General features: G+C 52.6%; 1 protein-coding gene across 6 annotated transcripts in view; it reads left to right on the top strand.

Annotated features, from left to right (window-relative positions):
* Positions 1–21,869, top strand: part of RFX2 (regulatory factor X2) — a 93,499-nt gene that overhangs the window by 68,220 nt on the left and 3,410 nt on the right. For 4 of the 6 annotated variants that reach the window (XM_019710824.2, XM_074337670.1, XM_019710823.2 and 1 more), the window contains 11 exons: positions 336–410; positions 6,875–7,056; positions 7,972–8,091; positions 10,730–10,845; positions 11,895–12,013; positions 12,404–12,516; positions 12,846–13,000; positions 14,429–14,526; positions 15,351–15,500; positions 16,779–16,987; positions 21,656–21,809. In XM_019710824.2, coding sequence (XP_019566383.2) covers positions 336–410; positions 6,875–7,056; positions 7,972–8,091; positions 10,730–10,845; positions 11,895–12,013; positions 12,404–12,516; positions 12,846–13,000; positions 14,429–14,526; positions 15,351–15,500; positions 16,779–16,987; positions 21,656–21,809 — 1,491 coding nt within the window. The remainder of the gene's footprint in view (positions 1–335; positions 411–6,874; positions 7,057–7,971; positions 8,092–10,729; positions 10,846–11,894; positions 12,014–12,403; positions 12,517–12,845; positions 13,001–14,428; positions 14,527–15,350; positions 15,501–16,778; positions 16,988–21,655; positions 21,810–21,869) is intronic. The other 2 variants (XM_019710822.2, XM_074337668.1) reach the window with 1 other exon arrangement.

Genomic DNA, 21,869 nt, shown 5'->3' with positions numbered 1-21,869 from the left:
AACTTCTGCAGCGACTAAGTGTGGATGTTGTACACGTGCGCGTGCAGGCATCGTGCTCAATTCAACAGCCAGGGTTCAGAGTCCAGCTTCCTCCCGCTTCTCGTGTCCCTCAGCTCTGGGCTCACCTGCATGTAACTACCTCACACCCGGCTGCTGCTTCACCTCCCACTTAACCCGCCCCCTGCCTGTGTCAAGCCTTGTTTTTATTTTGTAGGCGCTTGAATCATTATTTGGATATTAATAAAAACAAACCTTGGCTGATGCTAACCATCTGATTTCCTTTTTTTTTTTTTTTTCATTTTGTTTTGTTTTGTTTCTGCACACATTTTCTTTAGCTTGAAATGGCGATTGAAAACCTCCAAAAAAGCGAAGGGATTACATCACACAAAAGCGGTTTACTCAACAGCCATGTAAGTGTGTGTTGGCCCGGTGGTCTGCCCTGCTGTGCGTGTCCCTTCACAGGCATTTTATAAAAACAAGCGAAGGCAATGAAATGACACTTCTGAAGTGCTGAAAATGGGGGAGAAGCCCAGCCAGAGGTCTGCATCCAGCAAAATGCCCTTGTGCAGTGTAGGGGACATGAGGGCCTCTTTGGAGGCAGACAGATGCTCATAGCACCTACCCCTTCAGGGCGTGTTACGGGGATGAGATTATTGAACGTACATGACACACTTCCAGCAATGCCTGGCGGATCACAAGCATTATAAACAAAATTAATACTAAAACAAGCAACAATAACAAAAGATGATGCAGGATTGGGGATACCATAAAGAGTCTTAGCGAAGTTTACTGTGATCGGCATTTGGGGGGGAAGGGGGGAAGGTAACTTGAGAAACGTGCAAAGCAACTCATTCCTACTGATGTGGGTTGTGTGAGATCTCTCTCCTTCCCCTTCTGGGGAAACTGTGATCATGGGTTCCATGCCAGGAGGTGACAAACGTCTTTGTCTCTGAGCAGCTTTGTGGGGCAGGAGCGCACTGGAGGAGGTAACCGTCTAAGAGTCTATTTCCTGGAATAGTTAACAAGGAAAGTTCTGGTCTCCTCACACTCCTCCATTTTCCCTTCTCCAAACACTTTCAATTCAACTTTACATGTAACTGGAAATTTGTTCGGCATTTTAAAAAGAGGACAGGCCACTGATGCCAGAATGCTTCTCAAGCAGCTACTTAGGTTGTGATTTGATCCCAAATCTTTTCAATTCTCTTGAGAGTTAAAACACAAAAGAAAAAGAAGTCCCCTTTAGTCAATCACAATCCCGTGACCCCATGAAGACTTTTGTGCTGGTTGATGTTCAAAGTGGAGTGTTGCTCAAAAGGCAGAGGTTCTGGGGCAGCAGCCCAGCTAGGGAAAGGCCCAGAAACTTCTGGGTTTATGGTTGGACACAGGTATGGCTGGCTGCTCCAGGCACATGTATGCGGGCCGTACGCTTCTCAGCCTCAGAGGCTCTCACTAGGGGTCGCAGGCTCACACCTGTCTGAGGGAAAAAACAAAACTACATCAGGTGCCCCCCTCACGCCCAGGCTAGATGGATCGTGGCCACCCCAAATGGCCCATCTGGGGAGGAAAAGTTTTCAGTGAGTGCTTAGAGGGAAGACACCCCTTCTCAGTCTTAAACTCAGAGTGCACTGGGTAGGGACAGCTGCAGAATGACAGTCTCTTCTACAGGGACAGGCGTTCTTCGGCAGTCAGCAGACACACGTGGACATGTCACAGCCTGTGGCCTGGCGCTTGGTCAGCCCTGAGGAGAGGCGTATAAGGAAGGCAGGATGGGGGCGCACGCCCCAGGCAGGCAGCGTGCATGTCCGGCTCATTTGAAATGTCTGGGAAACGCATGAGCTGCTGGTGTATGGCTGCAGGGCTGCTTCTGGTGTTCTCACACTTGCTCTGGGAGGCAGGCAGCCTTGGCTGCTTCCCTGCCCGTTTACATTCCTGACTTGACTCTCCGAGCAGAAAACCTCCGCGTCAGTTTTCTCCCTGCGGATCTGTGGTTGGGTCTCCTCCTTCCATCAGGAGCTGAGGAGGAGGAGCGGGGCTTGGTGATTTGGAGTCAAAGGGAGTGGAAGAGAATCTTTCTATAGAGAGTCAACCATGCACACCGAGTGGGAGGAAGGGGAGAGAGAAAGCGTGTGACCTGCCTCACAGGTGGGCAGTGTGTCCTGCTGACACTTGTCACCGTCACAGCTGACTGAGCTTACCCTGTGGCCAGCTGGCCATACGCACACATGACAGTTGTCACTGGAGCTGTCCCCAGCTGAGATGCTCTAGTGTCGGACAGCCAGCCATAGTCCGGCTTCTTTGTCAGCCCAACGTCAGGGCAGACGAGTCTGACTCGGGGGCGCCCTGAGGGCTGGTTCTCCTGGTGGCGTCCCAGGCCCTAGTCACAGTGTCCTCCCAGCCCTGGGCTGTGCTGAGCATGGAGACAAAAGGAACGAGAAGAAATCACTCTGGGGAGCTGGGTGGTGAGGAGTTTGACAGGCATGAGAAAAGCCGCGCAGAGCAAACCTGTCTGCCCAGGAACCCAGCACAGAGGTTACCTCTGGATCCGTTACTGCCTCCTGTGAGGCTTGTTTTCTCTTGGGGTGGGCGCAGGTGGCGTGATGTCCAAAGCCCAGGAAGGCTGGATGGTGCCCTCCAGAGCCAGCTGATGTTGGGGTCCCCCAGGTGCTTCCCGTGCTGCCCTCAAGTTGGGGAGCTCAGACCCAGGGGGTCTGCAGGTTGAAGGAAACTTCCAGCCTGATGTGGAAACCCCCGCTGAAGGAAGGAGGCCTCAAGTGGTCTTCCAAATGGGAACAGGTGTGATCTGGTGGCATGAAAACGAGGGATAGTTATTTCAGAGAAAGGAGGTAAAGAAACTGGTTCTGGGGGTGAAAACTCCTTCCCCACCGGGCTGTCGCTGTGGCCTCCGCTTGGGTGTAGCAGCCATGCTGCCCCGCCTGGGGAAGCCTCCGTCAAGGTCCCCAACTACACTCATTGGAGGTGCCTGGGCTCCTCCCAGCGCTGCCTCCCTGCTGTCCCCAGATCCCAGCTGCAGAAGCCTCCCCTCGACCCTGGCAGACTCAGGGACCCCACAGTGGTTCACTGAGTCACTGTCACAGGGAGGTGGCCACTGTCTACTAAAACAAACTCATTATTTCCAAACCCTGGGAGGATGCCCTGATTTTAAATTATATTCAGGTTATATGGCTTTTTAATCAAGAAACACAAATTGTCAAAGATCCTTTATCCTTCAGTTGGTGGCCCACCATAGGCAGGCATGATGACAAAGGTGTTACTTGCAGACCAGCTGGGGCTTGCACAGAGCGGCAGCTTACAGGATGGGTCACTTGCCCAGATGTTGCTCCAAATTACGTGGCAAATGCCTCTAGCAGTGGCCTTGGCTGGACCGCTATTTCTTCAGTATCCCCTCTCCCCTCACTACCTTGCCCTCCCCTGGCAGGGCAGCTGTTTCCTCAAGGGCATGGCTGCCTGGACCCCGCCCCCAACTCCACACCTGCCATCTTCCCTTCTCATCCTTGCTTCCTGCCCCCTCCTGCTCCTCACCTCCCCATGCTCTTTGACTTCACTTTCAGAACAACCTAGAATCAGACCACTTGTCCTACCTTCACCACCATGGCCACCTTTCACCACCCTTCCCATCTCTCCCGTGGATTGTCGAGTCCACCTACTAACCAGCCCTCAGCCTCCAGAGTGATCCTACTAGAACCTAAGACAGATCCTGGCACCTGTCTTCTCAGAAGCCTCCAGGGCCCCCATTTCCCTCCAAGTAGTAGCCAGTGTCATGGAAACGACCCACAGGTCCCTGCATGACTTCCCCCGCCCCCTCCCTGCCCTCACCACCTCCCTCTCTCCCCCTCATCACTGCTCCAGCCACACGGGCCTCCTCACTGTTCCTTCAACACACCAGGCACGGTCCTGCCCCAGGGCCTTTGCACAGGCTGTGCCGTCTGCCTGAAACACTTCTCCAATGGCTCCTTCCCCCAGCTTCTTCAATCAGTTTTCCTTCCTAGTAACTCCTCAAGGCAAAAAAGAGGAAGTTATTCTTTTGGAGGCTGCTAGTGGTGTCCATTCTCTCTGTAGTCACTTCTACTTAGGAGGAAGGTGACCATGTGTCCTTGCTGTCATGATGACCTTGATGTCAACTCAACAGATTCACCCAGACAGAGATGGCTACTTTTAATTTAAATACCACGAGGTTGGGGGAAAGGAATTGCCTTTCCCAAACCTTTCTTTTTACATAGGAGCCGGTCGTGTCAAGCGGTGGGCCAGATATGAGCCGCCATCACTCAGCACCCCCCCGACAGAATCCGCCTCTCCTCCGGGGACCACAGTCAGTGTCCCCATGTGGGTCCTGGCTTCTCCCACCCATGGAGGGTTCCATAAGGAGTGGCACCCTGGGGTCCCATTTGCTCTTTGGGACCCCATCTTCTCTGGTCAGTGTTTCTTGGGGCATCTTTAAGATCCTGGGGGTGCAAATGTGGAGACAGAGGTCAGGGACAAGGGAGGCCCAAGGAGATGGCTCCTAAAGCTCCAAGGCCTGGGTCAGAGCGAAACTGGAAGGAGAGGGAGGTTTGTGCTGCCTATGGCAGAAAAGCACGTTTACAGGAAGTGTGAACATGAAAGGCCTGAATGACTTGATGGAAAGTAGAAAATGTGATGTTCTTTTCCTTAAGGGACAGTTTTTTTCAGGGGCCTTTCTGGTTTCCCATGAGCTCGGGCCCGTGTCACGCAGCTAGCTGCTCTGCCCAGAGCCCCCTGCCCTTGATGGCTGCCACCCTCCTGCATGTCGCTTTGCATCTTCCTTCTTGTATCCCTGTTGTCATTGTGTCGCGTCAGCCTGTCTGTGAGGGCTGTTCCCACCCTAGGGTTACAGGGATGGCTGAACGCATGACACCTGGCACCAGACGGAGTGGACAGCTGTTTGTTATTAGTCACACAGACTCACAGCCCACGGGAGGAGGACAGCGCCGACCACAGGGGTCACATGGGTATACTGAGGAACAGAGTGAGCAATGGACTATGGGAGGCTTTGTGGTGACAAGAGGGTGGCATGGCCCCTGCTTCACTCCTGCTCCTCAGGGATCCGCAGGAGCTGTGCCCGGTCCCGCAGTGAGGATGGCTGTGTGGCTCAAAGACTTCCCTGCAGGAGCAGTGTGGGGAGGTTTCCCCGGGTATCAAGGCAGCACGTATTGGGTCTTCATTTCAGGCCTGGCCACACGCTCCCTCCTCGGCCCCTGCACAGGGCAGTGCCCACGCGCGACAAATCTCTGCACGCCTCACCGAGACCCTGTCCTCAGCTGCGTGGTGCCAGGGTTACACATCTGGTCCCCACCTCTGCCCCAAACACCAGCCCAGACCTCCTCCTCCCCAAACAGAACCCACTACCTAGCCCTTGTTGGTGCCCGATGCCTGTCTTTCTATTAAAGGACCTTCTGCTCTGTCAGTCCTGGATCTTTGCTCTGCTCCCACGGCTTCATCCTGCACGTCCAGCGTGCCCACCCCCTGCCTCTGAAACCTCCCTCATTCTGGCATCCCCACCCCCAGGTGGCCCCACCACCCACCTGTCACTCAGGCCCACGTGGGAGCGTCGAGGCCCCAGGGATGAAATGAAGGGTCGTTGGGTTCATTTTAAAATGGCTTAGGACAGGCAGAAGGCTGTGGGCGGGGCTTAGATGAAATAAAATGGCCACAGGCTGATGCCTGTTGAGGCAGGAGTTCCTTAAATTATTCTCACTACCTCTGTGCATGATAGAGACTTTCCATAATAAAACTTTTTTCAAAGGGATGCGTAGGCTGACTTTTCAGCTAGCATGCTGCCTGGTTGGGGCCACAAAGGGGCGTGGAGTGCAGTGGGGTACAGGCCATAGGTGGGGGTGGGGGTGGGGGGTCTCAATGTCCCAGGGGAGACGCTCACTCTGGATCTGGAAGGATGCAAAGGGCATGGGGCCATGCAGGAGCCCTGCGTGCCAGGACCGCAGAGGTGGTCAGGGCCAGCAGGGAGCCCCGCAGTGCTCTTGACGGGGGTGTGGGGTGTGGGGGGGGCTTCGACAACCCGCCTCCCTCAGCGATCCTGCCCCAGTTGGGATCCTGTGCACATGGCTCCTGCCTGTCCCCAAAGCCGATGCACGGGTCAGGCTTTGTGTGCTCACACAACAGAGCAGAAGCCAGAATCAAACCACAGCCTTCAGGGCACTGTGCTCAGGGGTTCCCAGGCGGGGGGCCTCCATCTGCACGCTGCCCCACGTGGGTGGGGACTTAGCTTTCTACGAGGCCAGCTCCTGGCCTTCCAACTCAGTGCCAACCTCTGGGAACAGCACATTTGGCCTTCAGTTCTTTTTCCTGCCTTGGCCTGAGCACAAAACTTGGCACATTAGCCTCTTAAGGATTGTACTCAGTTTCTGTCTGTGCTCTGCTCGGTCCAGGCCTGCAGGAGATAAGTAGTGGCCTGTCTCCGTAGACCACCATGCTGATGCACGACACAGGGCTCACGGCCCGTGAGTTTTCTTGACTCGTCATCAGAATTGATCTCCATTCCCATAGGTTTAGGAGACATTTGGCGTTTCAACAGCGTGCAGGGCGTGTGGGTGTTTACATGAATATAAAGACAGATTCTACGAAGTCTCCATCTATGCAGGTTTTTCTCAATTAAGTCAAGGAGCCTGAAGACCAGGCTGAAAACTGAAAGAATAAAGAAGCAGGTGAAAGGAAGCTAAGTAACATGTCCAGAATCTCTTGGATCCAAATCGGTGACAATAGCAATGAATTTCCTCGTCATGTTAGTGGAGGGGAAGCATGTGATGCTCTTAATGAGTCCAATGTCAGCATTTTGGTGTTTGGGGGCATTTTGACGAACGGAAACGTGTCTTTCTTTCTCTAGCTCCAGTGGCTACTAGATAATTATGAAACTGCCGAAGGTGTCAGTCTCCCCCGAAGCTCTCTGTACAACCATTACCTTCGACACTGCCAGGAGCACAAGCTGGACCCTGTGAACGCCGCCTCCTTTGGGAAACTGATCCGCTCCGTGTTTATGGGCCTGAGGACGCGGAGACTGGGCACCAGGTGGGTAGCGGGGTGTGTCCAGCAGCCCCCCACACCCATCTGTCCTTCTTCTCCCTTTGTACAGAAAGCCAGCTTCCTCCTCCTCCCCACACATCCCGGCTGGCACGCCTCCGGTGAACTTGGAATTGCCCTGAATTGGCAGCAGCATGGTCCTGGCCTGGGCCGGGGCGTGGGCTGTGGTCCGGTTCTCTCCTGGTGACGGCACATGGGGGTTCGCTCCAGCTCCCTCTCCTTGTTTGAAATTTTCCATAATAATGGGTTTTTAAAAAGCCGCCTCTGGATTGTGTAGGACAGTTGGATTTATTATTTCTTGCTGCTTTTTGCTATTCCTGGACACCCCGCCATGGCCTGCCATTGGCCTGCCGCAGCCAGGCAACATCATGTGCCACAAACTTATCCCAGGCAAGAATGTGAACACCTCTCTCGCTAGAAAAAGGTGGTCACACTCTATTCAAAGTGGGTAGCCTGGAGTGCATGTGGCCGTGACCTGCGGCAGGCCAGGCTCGGTGCCTACGCTCAGTGAGGTCACACAGAAGTAGGGGTCAGGGTTCATTTGTGCACACTCAGAAGCCAGCATCCTGGCCGAGAGAATGTGTGGGTCTCCTCCTTAACTCTGCCACCTTTGATCCTTGACAGAGACCGTCCTTACAGCACATAGACGTGGGACTGGTTTTCTTACTGCAGGACTTTTCAGAGCCTTTATCATACTAAAATGCAAGAGGAGAACCTCCCAGAGCAGGAGGTTGTGTGCAGAATTTCTTCAATCCCTCTGGACATGAAGCAGCCCATGAACATTTCCCACATGGTGCAGGGAATACTGAACCCTGGGGCCCAACGTACAGGAAGGACCCAGACAGCACCTCCTGTCCTTCAGGATGTCTGCAGAGAGCACTGACCCGGATGTTTGGTTTCTAGGGGAAACTCCAAGTATCATTACTATGGGATCCGTCTGAAGCCAGACTCACCCCTGAACCGGCTGCAGGAGGACACCCAGTACATGGCCATGCGGCAACAGCCTGTGCACCAGAAGCCCAGGTGAGTGACCAGGGCTGAGGCCGGCCTGAGGAGGGGTTTCCCTAGGGAGAATGCAGGGAGAGGTTTCTCAAACATTAAAGTCATCCATGCGAGGGGACTCCTATCCTACAGTGGAGACCAATGAACCTCGGTCTCCAGCATCCTGGGAGAACCAAGGCATTCACCTCCACTGGCCTGAAGAGAGGGCATCAGGACTCGGGGCTGAGGATGTAGCCTCACCCAGCTAACAGCTTCCAGAGTGTTCTGTTTTTTAAAGAATATACACATTATTTTTTAGAGCACTTTTAGGTCACAGCAAAATTGAGTAAAAAGTACAAAGACTCCCCATAGACCCCTCCCCACTATACACACGCACAGCCTCCCCCAACTGTCAACATCCCTGACCAGAGCAGTGCATTTGTTACAATTGAACCTGCATTGTTGACACGTCGTCGACGTCACCCCAAGTCAATGGTTTACACTAGGGTTCATCCTGGTTACATTCTGGGGGTTCGGACAAATGTATCATGACATGTCCCTCAGAATGGTATCATAGACTATTTCACTGCCCTAAAAAGCCCCTGTGCCCCACCTACGCATCCCTCCCTCTCCTAACCCTTGGCATTCCTGAGCTTTTGACTGTCCCCATAGTTTCGCCTTTTCCAGAGTGTCATAGAGTTGGTATCACAGATCTTTAATTTTTCAACTACCAAGAACAAAAGAGAGAGAGCACTGAAAATAACACAAGAAGCCAGGAGAAAGAAGCCTATAGATTTAAGTTGTTGCTTCTTCCTGACATTTTGTTCTGAGGGCTGGAAAGGCCTGGGCACTTTCTGGAATGTTCTCTATCCCTCACAAACCTACTCATCTTTTAAGGCAGCAGTCAGCAAACTTTTCTGTAAAGGGCCGGAGAGCAAATACCTTGGGCTTTGCAAGCCAGAGTGTCTGTGTAATGACTGCTCGGTCTGCTGCTGTAGCCGAGGGCCACCAGGGGTAATCGGCCAACAAGTGGACATGGCTGCGTGCCAACAAAACTTTATTTACAAAACGAGCAACAGAACTAGCCCTCTAAGCCATAGTTTATCCCATTGAGGTTCCCACTGGAATGTCAGCCTCCCAGTGTCCCGGGCTCCCTCTCCAGAGTCCAGGCTATTCCAGGGCAGGGACTGTGCCCCCTTAACCCCCACATGGCACCTTCATGCCTCAGCCAATCTGTGAGGCTGAAAACCCCATTTCCGCTGCTCCAAAGTGTCCCAGTGACTTCTAACCACATGGCAATCACAGGAGTGGCGGTCACAGAAGAGTCTCTGGAATGTTCTCCCGGAGCCAACACATCAGAATGGAACCAACAGTCCACTCTGACCCTGGTTGTTCCACAGACATGGACTCGACAGCTTCTTCTTGTTTGGTTTCGGCCCCTGCAAACACCTATGGATCTATATGCCAGGCAGCGTATTATTTTAGGAGCACGTACACATATTTCATAGCAACAGGCTGGTACCCTGTACATGGAACCACCCCCCAGGTCAGGTGGCCCGTGCACATCTGAGGCATTTCTTCCTCCTCACAGTGAGCCTGACCCCCCTTTCCACAAAGAAAGGCACCCCCAGCTCAGACAGGGGCCCCCCACTCCACCCTTCCTGCTGCACACTCCACCTGGCAGCGTCCCTCTGGGCTCTGAGAGACATGCTGCCCCGGAAGGACTTCTCTGTTCATGTCCCCCAGTTTGCTGCCCACACACACTGTCCACTGCTTTCTTGCTCAGGGAAAGGGACAGTCTCAGAATTCCCTTCGAGACCATATAATGGTAAGGTATTTGGGATTCTGTGTAAAGAAGTTCACTTGTCTTCTAAGAAGAAGCATTCAGATATATACAGAGGGGGCCAAAAATATGTGTACACGTTTTAAGCAAGGAAAAAACTGTATTAAAATTACGCTGATGGGAACCACTTTGAGCACCTCTTGTAATTGCAGAAGTCAAACGTGACTAGTATTCATCTTTTGTTATTGGTGTATATTGAGGATTATAATTTTAATACAGGTTTTCTCCTTTCTTAAAATTTGTATACATTTGTTTGGCACCCTCTGTATATACACATTCAAGCCACCCGAGTATCCAACAGCAGATGATGAATGGATAAAAATGTAGCATATACATGAAGTGGGATAGGATCCAGCCATAAAGAGAAAGGACATTCTGACACATGTGACAACGTATCATAGGTGAACCTTGAGGGCATTGAGTTCAGTGACATCAGCCAGACACAAAAGGACAAATACTGTGTGATTCCATTCACAGGAGGTCCCCCAGAGGAGTCAAATCCACAGAGACAGGAAGTAGATGGTGGTGCCAGGGGCTGGGGGAGGGGAGGGGAGTGAGTGTTTAATGGGGACAGAGTGTGAGTTTGGGAAGATGGGAATGTTCTGGAGATGGATGGTGGGGATGGTTGTATGACAAGGTGAATATGCTTAATGCCACTGAACCGAACACTTAAAAATGGTTCAAATGATCAATTTTGTTATGTGTATTTCACCATAATCATTTACAAATTATACACACGCACACACTAAAGCACATCCTGCTCAGCCTTCTGCTCCTTAGGCCCATTCTGGGCAGTGTTGCTGCGTCCTCATTGTGGCACATGTGTCCCCTGCCCAGGTACCGGCCGGCCCAGAAGACAGACAGCCCTGGGGACAGTGGCTCACACAGCAGTCTCCACAGCACGCCGGAGCAGGCCATGGCCGCACAGAGCCAGCAGCACCAGCAGTACATAGGTGAGCGGGGAGCATCCCCACCTGGGTGCAGGGCCCGCTGTGAAAGCCCGGGGTCTGCTCGGCCCTTCTGGGTGCTTGTGGGTTTCAACACCAGCAGCACTGAAATGGGTGCTCTAAAGAGTCTCCTTGTATGACACTTTTTGAATGACATAGAAAGTTCAATCACACGCCACTTCTTTGTGGCATCCCTGAGATGCCACATCCCTGAGATCAGCGTCTGCCCCCCAAATTCGTGGATAAAGAGTCCACCAGAAAAATAAGTGAATAAAATGGAATGCCCATCAGAGAGAGGATAGATGTCCTATTTTCAAACCTGTTGGCCGAGGGCAGCAGCAGGAGTCGGCTGCCCTCCTGGGTTGTCTTCCTTGCTTACTGGAACATTCAAGATGCTCAGGACCCCTAAAACTGGGTCTCTCCTCTCCCAGAGCTCCCACACAGGCCAGCCGGGCCCTGTTCCCTGGGTGCTGCTCTGGAGAGTCCCATCCCAGATGACCCCACTGCTCCAGGATTGCGTCCTCACCCAGAGACTGCCACTTGGACACGCCCAGGGAGACTTATTGGGACCCGTGTCAGAAACATGCACACATTGAGACAGCAGTGGCCTTGGTGTATTTTTAGAGCCTAAATAGAGCCCTCCTGTGATGGCTCTTCTGGAGAGATTGTCAAGCCCAGGAGGTCACCACTGGGCTGGCCTTGTCCCCAGATGCACTGCCCTGGGTGGCACCCATGCTGGGGTGATCTGGGGTGATGAGAGCACTTGCTGTGTCCTTGGCCCTGGGCTCTATACTTTGTCTCTCAGCATATTTCATGTGTGTATGTGTGTGTGGGGGGGGAGGGGACAATGTTCAATGCTGTCCCCATCTGTACCTGAGAAAACCAAAGCTTACAGAAGCCGTGTGACTGCTCAGCAGAGCCAGGACACCGCCCCAGGGCTGTGGAGCAGTCGCTGATATGTCTGGCCAGCGTCCCACAGCACATGGGGCTCCCGACCCGGCTTCTGTGGGGAGAACTTCTGCAGGGCCGCTGGTAACCCTGTTTCCATCCCCCAGATGTCTCCCACGTGTTCCCGGAGTTTCCAGCACCTGACCTGGGCAGCGTCTTGCTGCAGGAGAGTGTCACACTACATGACGTCAAGGCCCTGCAGCTGGTCTACCGGCGGCACTGCGAGGTGACCACACCCTTCAGGGCAGCCCCGGAAAGAGCCCGTGCCTGGGCCATGGGGCTTCAGCGGGTGCTTCGGGGCCCCCCAGGCGCTGGCTGCAGAGCCAAGCATGCTTCCCCGGGCCCATCAGCTGACCCACCAAGCGCTCAGACATCCCCAATTGTCCCCGATGACACAGCAGCCCCGGCTCACTCTGGCCAAGCAGTAGATAAAATGTCCCCCCTGGACGGTGTCCCTCTGTCCATTTCTATCCTCTCTGTGGTCTCTGGATTTCAAAAGCCCCCCCCCCCCATAGCCTGTGTCATGGCTGCTTGCTTGGCAGGTCCTGATGACACTTGATCTGTAAACTTTTTAACATACACATTCGTGCATTTAACCGGCTGTTTTTACTCCCAGGCAACTTTAGATGTCGTGATGAACCTCCAGTTCCACTACATTGAAAAGCTGTGGCTTTCCTTCTGGAATTCTAAACCCTCCTCCAGTGATGGCCCTGCCTCTCTACCGGCCAGGTACCTGCTGTCCCACCAGACAGGCCCAATGACACCCCACTGTGACCCACAGGCAAACGCGTCAACTTTTCAAGAAATAGCGCTGGCCCCCACCTTGAGCATATGTTGTTTTTTGTACCTCTGATGGTTGATTGTAATTCGCATTGCCCAGTCCCTTGGTTCGAGTGAGTGATTTTGGAGGTGACCATGTGCCAAAGAGAAATCACCTCGGCTGTAGCCACAGGGGAGGGACCGTGTGGACCCGCATGGGGAATACAGGCACTGATGACTCCACAGGCCTCAGGCAGTTGTGGGGCTGCAGCTCACTTCATCTCGCCCACCCCCCACAGTGACGAGAACCCCGAAGTCGCCGTCCTCCCGAAGGACAAGCTGGTGTCTCTGTGTAAATGTGACCCCATCCTCAAGTGGATGAGGAGCTGCGACCACATCCTCTACCAGGCCCTGGTGGAGGTCCTCATCCCCGACGTGCTGCGGCCAGTGCCCAGTAAGCACTCCCCTCCCGCCTCCCCGCTTCCTGTTCCTGCGCCCCTGCAGCCATCTCATCGGGGCGTCTCAGACTTGGGGCACCAAGAGTCCAGTGAGAGCAGCGGCTCAGGCACCCCTGGAAGGTGCTCACCCTTTTTCACTGACCCTGGGAGACTAGGAGGGGCCCAGGCAGTGGCTCTGGCTGGGCTCAGAGGTGGGTGCTGCTGCCCAAAGCTGTGGGGTTCCAGGTCACATCCCGTCTCAGATGTCCCCAGAGGAGATTCTAGAGGGTGGGGTCAAGGTCACAGGACGTCCCTCCCCCTCGGGGCTGCATTTGCTGTAAGCCCTGAATTGGGTTTTAACCCACTTCCCCTGGGGTTGATCTGATGCTGAGCTCCGCTTCCTCCCAACCCTGCGACTCTTTAGCGCCAAAGGGTGGATTCTACAGAACTTTGTCCAGATTCCAGCGACCTTAATTGATCAAAGGAGGGGAAAAAAACAAAATCGTGGGCCTTGATGGCTACACCGGCTGGGGGAGCTTCCCAGGGTCTCTCGTGGTGTGACAACCACCACCACCAGGGGGCGCCCGCGGTGCCGGCGCCCTAACTTCCAGGCCCTCCTGCGTGGACCTAGTAAAGGGGGAGGAAGCTGGGCACTGAGGCCTCGCTCTTCATCAATGACTGCAGTGTGCTCCACGGGTTACACCTGGCAGGTGACTGTAAATACCTGTGTCAGCGCTCGGAAGTCCCCGTCTGTCTTAATGAACTGGTCTGCTGCTTTTGTGCCAGAAAATGGGAAACAGTGTTGATGGCTGCATTTCTCCTCTGGCCTTACCTGCCAGACAACTATTCCGTGTAGTGTGCAACTGAGTGTCTATATTAAGGTTTGAGTTTCAGGTGCATTTACTTTTACATTTTGGGGACTTTTATAAGAGTCTTAATTTTTTCTTATTGTAAGCCATCTCAATACATTTTGGAAGTTGGTAGAACATATTTCCATACATACATGTGTATCGGGCTCTCAGCCTCGGCAGTGCTGACAGTGGGGCTGGATGACTCTGGGGGTGGCCACCTGGGCACTGTGGGGGGCTGAGCAGCATCCCTGGCCCCACCCACTTGATGCCAGGACCCCCCACCCCCCCAGTCGTGACAACCACAGATGTCCCAACATTGCCCAGTGTCCCTGGGGCAGGAAGGCCCTGGGTGAGACCCACTAGTGTAGACAGATGAAGAGACATGGACAGTCTGCACAGGCCGACTTATACTGCAGGCCTCCCTCACTGAGTGTCCTGAATTCTCCCCCCCCCTTGTGTCGCTCCGTCCACTGCTTTTCCTGTGTTGCGTGTGGGGTGATACCTTGCATTGCGCTTGCCTGTCACACCCTGTGCACATCCTGACGGGCGAGACGCTGCCCTTCTCACTGGTAATGTCGTGCTTTGATCCCGCAGGCACCCTGACACAGGCCATCCGCAACTTTGCCAAGAGCTTGGAAGGCTGGCTGACGAACGCCATGAGCGACTTCCCACAGCAGGTCATCCAGACCAAGGTAACTGTTGGGGTTGGAGTCTGGGTCTCCAGACCACACTGGTCACCCTGAGGGAGCAGAGGCCGTGGGCTGGGGACCCCTCGGGCCCTGCTGTGCTGTGAAGGGAGGGGACCAGGAGCCTGCTCCTCTGTGTCCCTTCAGGGGGCCTGAGGAAATGCGACAGAGGAGGCCATTTGATGGGACCCATTTGGGTCAACTCACCACAGATTGAATGTTTCTATGCTCATGAAAGAGGAGGAATTTAATCTTGCTCTATCTACCCTTATTACTATAGTTTTAGCCACAAATCAGAATTTAAATGTGGAGATTAGGTCCTCATGCAAAAAAAAAAAAGAAAGAAAAGAAAAGAATGAGCTTCTGTGACTGTTCTCACCAGCATTTCTTAAGGAGCGGCCAAGTACAGACGAGGCCAGATTCTGGGCGTCTGGTTTACCTGCCTACATCCTGGAATCGCTTTTAGGCCGATGAGACTGAAACTTCAGGGTGCCAGAGAACCGCAGTTGTTAAAAATCTCAGATTCCCAGGCCACCCCCACAGAGTCTGATCCAGTGGCACCCTGTATTTTCACCCACCCCTCCAGAGGGCCAAAGGGGTTGCGTTCTAACCCACCCGTCCCACAGCGTCTGCTATAGATGCCACGTGATGCCCTGGTGACGTCTGTGTCCTTCACTGATTCTCCTTCTTCGGGTCCTTGAGATTGTCACCGGAAGCGGTGGGTCCCGCTTCCCGGCCCCTGCCCCGTCCCTGAGTTGCTCCCTCCAAGAAGAGAACACAAGCTTTCTGCATGCGCGAGCCTCATCCTCCCCTGCCACCCTCCGTCACAGGTGGGCGTGGTCAGCGCCTTCGCGCAGACCCTGCGGAGGTACACGTCCCTCAACCACCTGGCGCAGGCCGCGCGGGCAGTGCTTCAGAACGCTTCCCAGATCAACCAGATGCTCAGCGACCTCAACCGCGTGGATTTCGCCAACGTGCAGGTGACTTTCCCAAGCAGGCTCCCCTCCCCACCGCCTGGGCCGGGGCTCGGGGCAGGGCTGCAGAGCAGAGCTGCAGAGCAGGGGCGACGAGCTGCGACCCCCACTCCACTGGCCTAGAAAAATGTGCAAACCCCCCAAATTCATCCAACAGCAGAGCCAGCATGCACGTTTGTGTCGCATGAACCAGCTTCAGGGTGGGCCCACCAAGGGACCCCATGTTTCCACTCCGTGATCTCTCAGGTCCCCCTGGCATCCAGGTGGTGGGACCATCACCTTGATTCTTTTCCTTTAAAAATATACCTTCTTGGGGTGGCCGGTTAGCTCAGTTGGTTAGAGTGTGGTGCTAATAAAACCAAGGTTGCAAAAAAAGAAAATGTAACTTTAGATTCTGGTTATAGCAATTTGTGCTCCTTTATATGCAAATAAAATTAGTATTCCCACCCTAACTAGCCACAACTAGTAAATAAGTTAAATTATATTTCCAATCTACTAAAATAAAAATAAAATAAAAATAAAAAAATAAAACCAAGGTTGCCCGTTCGATCCCGGTATGGGCCACTGTGAGCTGCGCCCTCCTTAAAAAAAAAAAAAAGGACCTTCCTGTTGCCATGTTCACAGTTCTCTCTTTGGGCTTAGAAGAGTGCAGGCCATCAGCAAATGGGGTCGTGCTGCCCTGAGTTTATCCACTAAAACACATTCGCAAGAGTGACCACTCAAAAATAAAACAACACAGGGGCGGCCAGATGGCTCAGTTGGTTAGAGCGCGAGCTCTCAACAACAAGGTTGCCGGTTCAATTCCCACATGGGGTGGTAGGCTGTGCCTCCTGCAACTAAGATCGAAAACAGTGACTAGACCTGGAGCTGAGCTGTGCCTCCACAACTAGATTGAAAGACAATGACTTGACTTGGAGCTGATGGGCCCTGGAAAAACACACTGTTCCCCAATAAAAAAAGAAAACAGAAAAAAAAAAGAATTAAAAAATAAAATAAAAAATAAAACAACACAGAGACATGGCTGTGTACTCTGAGCTCTGGATCTAGGACCTGGATTCAAGTCCATAGAAGCCGGACAGGCTCTGGTCCTTCCATCCCTGCCGGGTGGGGTGGTACTAACAGTAGTTGGCCATAGTCGGAAAGGCCAAAGGCAAGATGGTGTGCACGCCGGGATGAGACCCGGTCCTGAGCTCGTGCTTGGGTCCCTGTGCGCTCACCCACAGCGTTGGTATGGAGGGCTGTCGCTGACACTCCATCCTGACCCACTGCCCCCTGCACCCTCAGGAGCAGGCCTCGTGGGTGTGCCAGTGTGAGGAGAGCGTTGTGCAGCGGCTAGAGCAGGACTTCAAGCTGACCCTGCAGCAGCAGAGCTCCCTGGACCAGTGGGCCCGCTGGCTCGACAACGTGGTCACCCAGGTCCTGAAGCAGCATGCGGGCAGCCCCAGCTTCCCCAAGGCCGCCCGGCAGTTCCTGCTAAAATGGTCTTTTTATAGGTAAGTGCCCCTGATCTGATCACCGAGGGAACTCTGGGAGGGCAAGGTGGGGGCTCCAGAGATTGTCCTGCCATCAGTGGTGGGCTTCATCCTGGCTTGAGGGGGGCAGAGCGGCTCCCCGGGCCTAAAAGAAGGTGGCGGGCTTCCACAGCCAGGAATCATCGCCATCGGGCCTTCTGGAAAACCAAGCAACTTCAGCCCATGCATTTATTTCTGCTCCCTAGCAACACCCCACAAAGTGGTTTAAAGAAAGTGGTTAAAAGGCATAAACCCCCAGAACAAGGAGCACAGGAGAACAGATGATGGCAGATGGCAGATGCGAGCAAGAGTTTGGGAGATGGTGTGAGGTGGTCAGTTAGGGCAGTGAGCCAAACGGGAAGCAGCCATCAGCCTTTGTTCACTGCCAAGTGCAGCAGGAAGCAGAAATGGGCGTCGGTGCCCCTGCGGTCCATGTATTACCATGGAATGGAGTTGGGCAAGGGCCAGGTGTGTCAGGGGCATACATTTTTTAAGTATGTAAGTAAATATATTATAGTTAATCATAATTACATATAAATATAGAAATAATTATTATTATGTATTAATATGTATAACAAGATTTATTTCAAGGAACGGGCTCACGCAGCTGTGGGGCCTGGAAAGTCTGCGATCTGCAGGGCAGGCCAGCAGGTTGGAAACTCTCAGGCAGGAACTGACACTGCAGGCCACAGGTGGGACTTCTTCCTGGGGGACACCTCAGCTTTGCTCTGAAGGCCTTTCAACTGATTAGATAAGGCCCATCCATGTTAGGGAGGGTGATTTTCACTTAATGTCAACAGAAGGTAGATGTGAACCACAGCCACTAAACAGTAACACCTAGACCAGTGTTTGATTGAATAACTGGGTGCTATAGCCTAACCAGTTGACACATAAAACTAATCATCACAGAAAGTAAACATGAGAAAGAAAACAATAAGGAGAAAGAAGGAAAAGAGGGAGAAAGAGAACGCATGAACAAAAAGTGAAAGATCCAAAAGGTTCAATATCCAGCTGATACGAATTTTTCTTTAAGAGAGAGAAAACGGAGGGAAAGAAAATAATAAAAACATAATCAAGAAGCTATCCCAGAACTGCAGAGCACCAGTCTCCAAACTGAAGAAGCCACCAAGTTCCCAGCACAATGATTGAGACCCTCCCCACGGAGCCTCCCTGTGAAATTTCAGAGCAGCGAGGTTAGGAGATGGTTGGAAAAGCTTCCACGAGAAAGCCACAGGCCACATTGAAGCCCTAGGAATCAGAACAGTATGTCCTGACTGAACCACTACGCAGAATCTAGACAGCAGCTAAGCAGTGTCTTCAGAATTCTGAAGGAAAACAGTGTCCACACTGAGATTGTAACCTGTGCAGACGGGACCTTCCAGAAGACACGGACTGTGCTCCTTTAATTAGTGACAAACACGTGGAAAATTGAGCATGTTTTAAGGAGGCAATTAACCCCAGGAAAATGAAAGCTGTTCCAAGGCTTTCAGGCCGTGTGTGATCCAGGCCATCGGTGAGCTATGGCCAGTGAATCAGGTCACCCTCCACCTGACCGCACAAATACAATTTCATTGGCACTCACCCACACTCATTCGTTTGTGGATCCTTAGCAGGGTTGAGCAGTTTCAAACAGAGAAGTGTGAGTAGGTGGCCACAAAGCTGAAAATATTTACTCTCTGGGTCATATCAAGAAAGAAAAGAAGTTTGCTGGCCCCTCAGCCAGCTGCCCAGTAACTCCATGTTCCCAGCTCCCTCCTCATTCTCCACCCTGGCCTCGCCACCTCAGGGCCTTTGCACTGCCCTCTCCCTGCCGTGGCTTGATCATCATCAGAGAAGCGCTCCCAGACCTCTCTAAGTGATAGCATGCCCCTTCTCATCCTGTCCCCCAGGCCCTGCTTTTTCCCATGGTCACCTGTCACTTCGTTCTCTATCTGCCTATCTGTTGTATGTCTCCTCGCCTCACACTCCCCAAGAGCCAGGACGTTGCTTCTGTGCACTGCTCTGTCCCCAGCACCTAAGTGTTGGTTGAGTGAATGAACAAGGAAGGAAATGTAAGCCTAATATTCTGTGTGGCTCAGCTGGACACTTAACCCCCCATCGCCACATGAGAGAACACTAATTTAGCCCAAAAGTGTGATAAAGCAACATTGAGATGATAAACGAGGAAGGGGGTACACCTCTGATTCTGTGGGTACAGAGACAGCATACAGGGGTGCGATCCCATGCCCATGGTAGGAGGTTGCAGGGAAACAAGATCAAGAGTGGTGGAAATGCGGAAACAAAGACATGGCTAAGAGTCTCAGGGGGTTGTCGCCTTGTGAGATCGGGGTGCTTTTCTCTACAAGGACTGAAACACTACCCAGTTTCCTTTTATTAGGTTTCAGGGACTTATTTCTGTAGCATCCACCAGAAAACGGTAAACAGGTGGGCCGGGGCTTGGTGGAGGATTGCCACGCTCGGGATGAGCTTCTCCTAGTAGAATCCCGCTGATGTTCCTACCGCAGGAAGCTACAAGCCCATGTGGAGGACCCAAAATATACCAAGCGACCACGGAGACATTCAGAAAAGCTACCTGAGCTGAAGCATCGCACCAGACACCAAGGCTGGGGGTGGGGGGTGCAGAGTACCAGGGCCTGATCCACAGGAAGTGGGGGGCTTCAGGGAAAGGGGGGTTGAGACTGAGCTGGGTGGGCCACGGAGGGGCAATGAGACCCAAAGCATGTGGACCTGGGGTCCCCTAACAGAGCAGCAGCAAACACAGTGGTTGAACAGCCTGAGATGTCAGCAGCGTCCACACCTGTGTTACCCTGTGGCTGACAGACAATGTTCAGGAGAAAGGAGCTGGTGAAATGTCAAACCAAGCAAGCTTCCTGGGAGTGGGGAAAGGAAGGTGGGGAGAGGGACAGTGAGAGGTGGGCAGGGAGTGAGGGCCTCCTCCCAGGGACCCACAGTCCATGTTCTCCCATTTACTTTTGGGGGGCGGGGGTTCCCATGCAGAGCCAAAGAAGATGCTAAAGAGAAAGTATCACATATCCCGAGCCTTTTCACTCTGTCCACTTATGAGCACAGCCTTTGCATTCATGAATGTTCTTCAAGTGACCTTTGCTTTTGAAAGTGCCAATTTGAACAGCCACCTCCTGGGTTCCCTCCTTGGTTACCCTTCCTAAGCTATCTCAAAGTCACAGCCAGCTAAAGCCAGCTCTTTTTCCACAGCTGAACAAAAGTGCCTTCAGAGTGCATCTACATGCTGGTCCAGGAAGATGTGAAAAAAATTAAATGAACTGATGTGTAATCAGCTGTCTTTACTGGCTCACCTGCAGCCTCAGTTAATACACAAACTATAGACATTTTTCAGCCTACTAAAAGCTAACCTGAGGCACATTAAAATTTCCAAACGTTTATTTGAGCAAACAGCAATTCAGATTCGGCAGCATCAAACCCAAAGTGGTTGGGGCCTCCACCCACAGGAGAGGGAGAAGTGTTTATAGAGAAGATGAGGAAGCAAAGCAGGGACATGATTTGATTAGCTGAGCAAAGCAGGGACATAATTTGATTGGCTAAGAAAAGCAGGGACATGATTTGATTAGCTGAGCAAAGCAGGGACATAATTTGATTGGCTACAGCTCCAGCAGCTTTATTTGAGAACCCGCTGTTTGTGACTGGTTGTAAGTTTCACTCTCAGAGTCAAGTGCATTGACTCCAGTTTAGATTTTGGTTTGCTTACTAGGCTCAAGGCTACCCCAGTGCTACCCCAGTGTGATGACCCCCTTATTTAATTACTGTAATGGTTTGTATTTACATTGTGTCTCCTTTCCTCTCTTGCCCCTGCCTGTTTCTTTTTTTGCTACAATAGTGATTGAATGGCACAGAGTAGGTGAGCTCTGAGATGGGGCATTTGGGTGTTTGGGGCTACATCTTAGTTGTGTTTGTAGGCCAGGGTTTCTGGTTGGGAGCCATGTTATATACTTCCTTTTTAAAAAGAATCAGTAAGTATTTTCGAGTAATACTTTTATTGGCACATGGCACACAACATGTAAATGAAACATGGCTGTGTGCCAATAAAACTATAGACACTGACAGGTGAATTGCAGGTACTTTTCATGGGTCATAAAATAAAATTCTTCTTTTGACTTTTTTCTCAACCATTTAAAATGTAAAAACCATTCTTACCTCGCAGGTTGTACAAAAACTGGTGGTAAGCTGGGTTTTGGTCTGCTTTGAGCTGTAGTTTACCAACTCCCGCTTTAGATGAAAGAGGCGAAAGCACCCTGTAATTCTGTGTTGTTTTTCGGTGCCTAAATCACTGACGGAGGAGTGGCAGGAGGAGGGAAGGATATGGGAAGGCTGGGAAAGGCAGCCCACTGGGGGGGACTCAGTAATGGCACTGAAAGACCCTTACCAAAGGTGGTCTCTAAGGCTGTGTCAGAGACCATCACGTTTATGTTTTCAGCGGCCTCTTCTTAGAGCTACTGCTCCTGCCCACCTCCCATCTGCCTGTCCCACCTGGACGCGGGGGTAGTCTTGGCAGCTGGCAGGCCCCTTATAGGTCTAAGGGGTCCCCAGACAACCTCAAAGCTGAAGAAAAGCCTGGCTCGCCTGGGACTCCTTGCTCTCTGGAAGGTGCCCAGCATCTGTCTGCCCATCCCCCAGCTCCATGGTGATTCGCGACCTCACCCTGCGCAGTGCCGCCAGCTTCGGCTCCTTCCACCTGATCCGCCTGCTGTATGATGAGTATATGTTCTACCTGGTGGAGCACCGCGTCGCTGAGGCAACCGGAGAGACACCCATTGCTGTGATGGGAGAGGTGAGCCCCCACCACCCCGCCCCCACCACAAGGACCTTGGGAGGGTGTCAGCAAGGCCCA

The sequence above is a fragment of the Rhinolophus sinicus genome, linkage group LG07 (genome assembly GCF_036562045.2).
Source record: "Rhinolophus sinicus isolate RSC01 linkage group LG07, ASM3656204v1, whole genome shotgun sequence".
Taxonomy (NCBI): Eukaryota; Metazoa; Chordata; class Mammalia; order Chiroptera; family Rhinolophidae; genus Rhinolophus; species Rhinolophus sinicus.
This window is presented reverse-complemented; position numbering and strand designations above follow the sequence as displayed.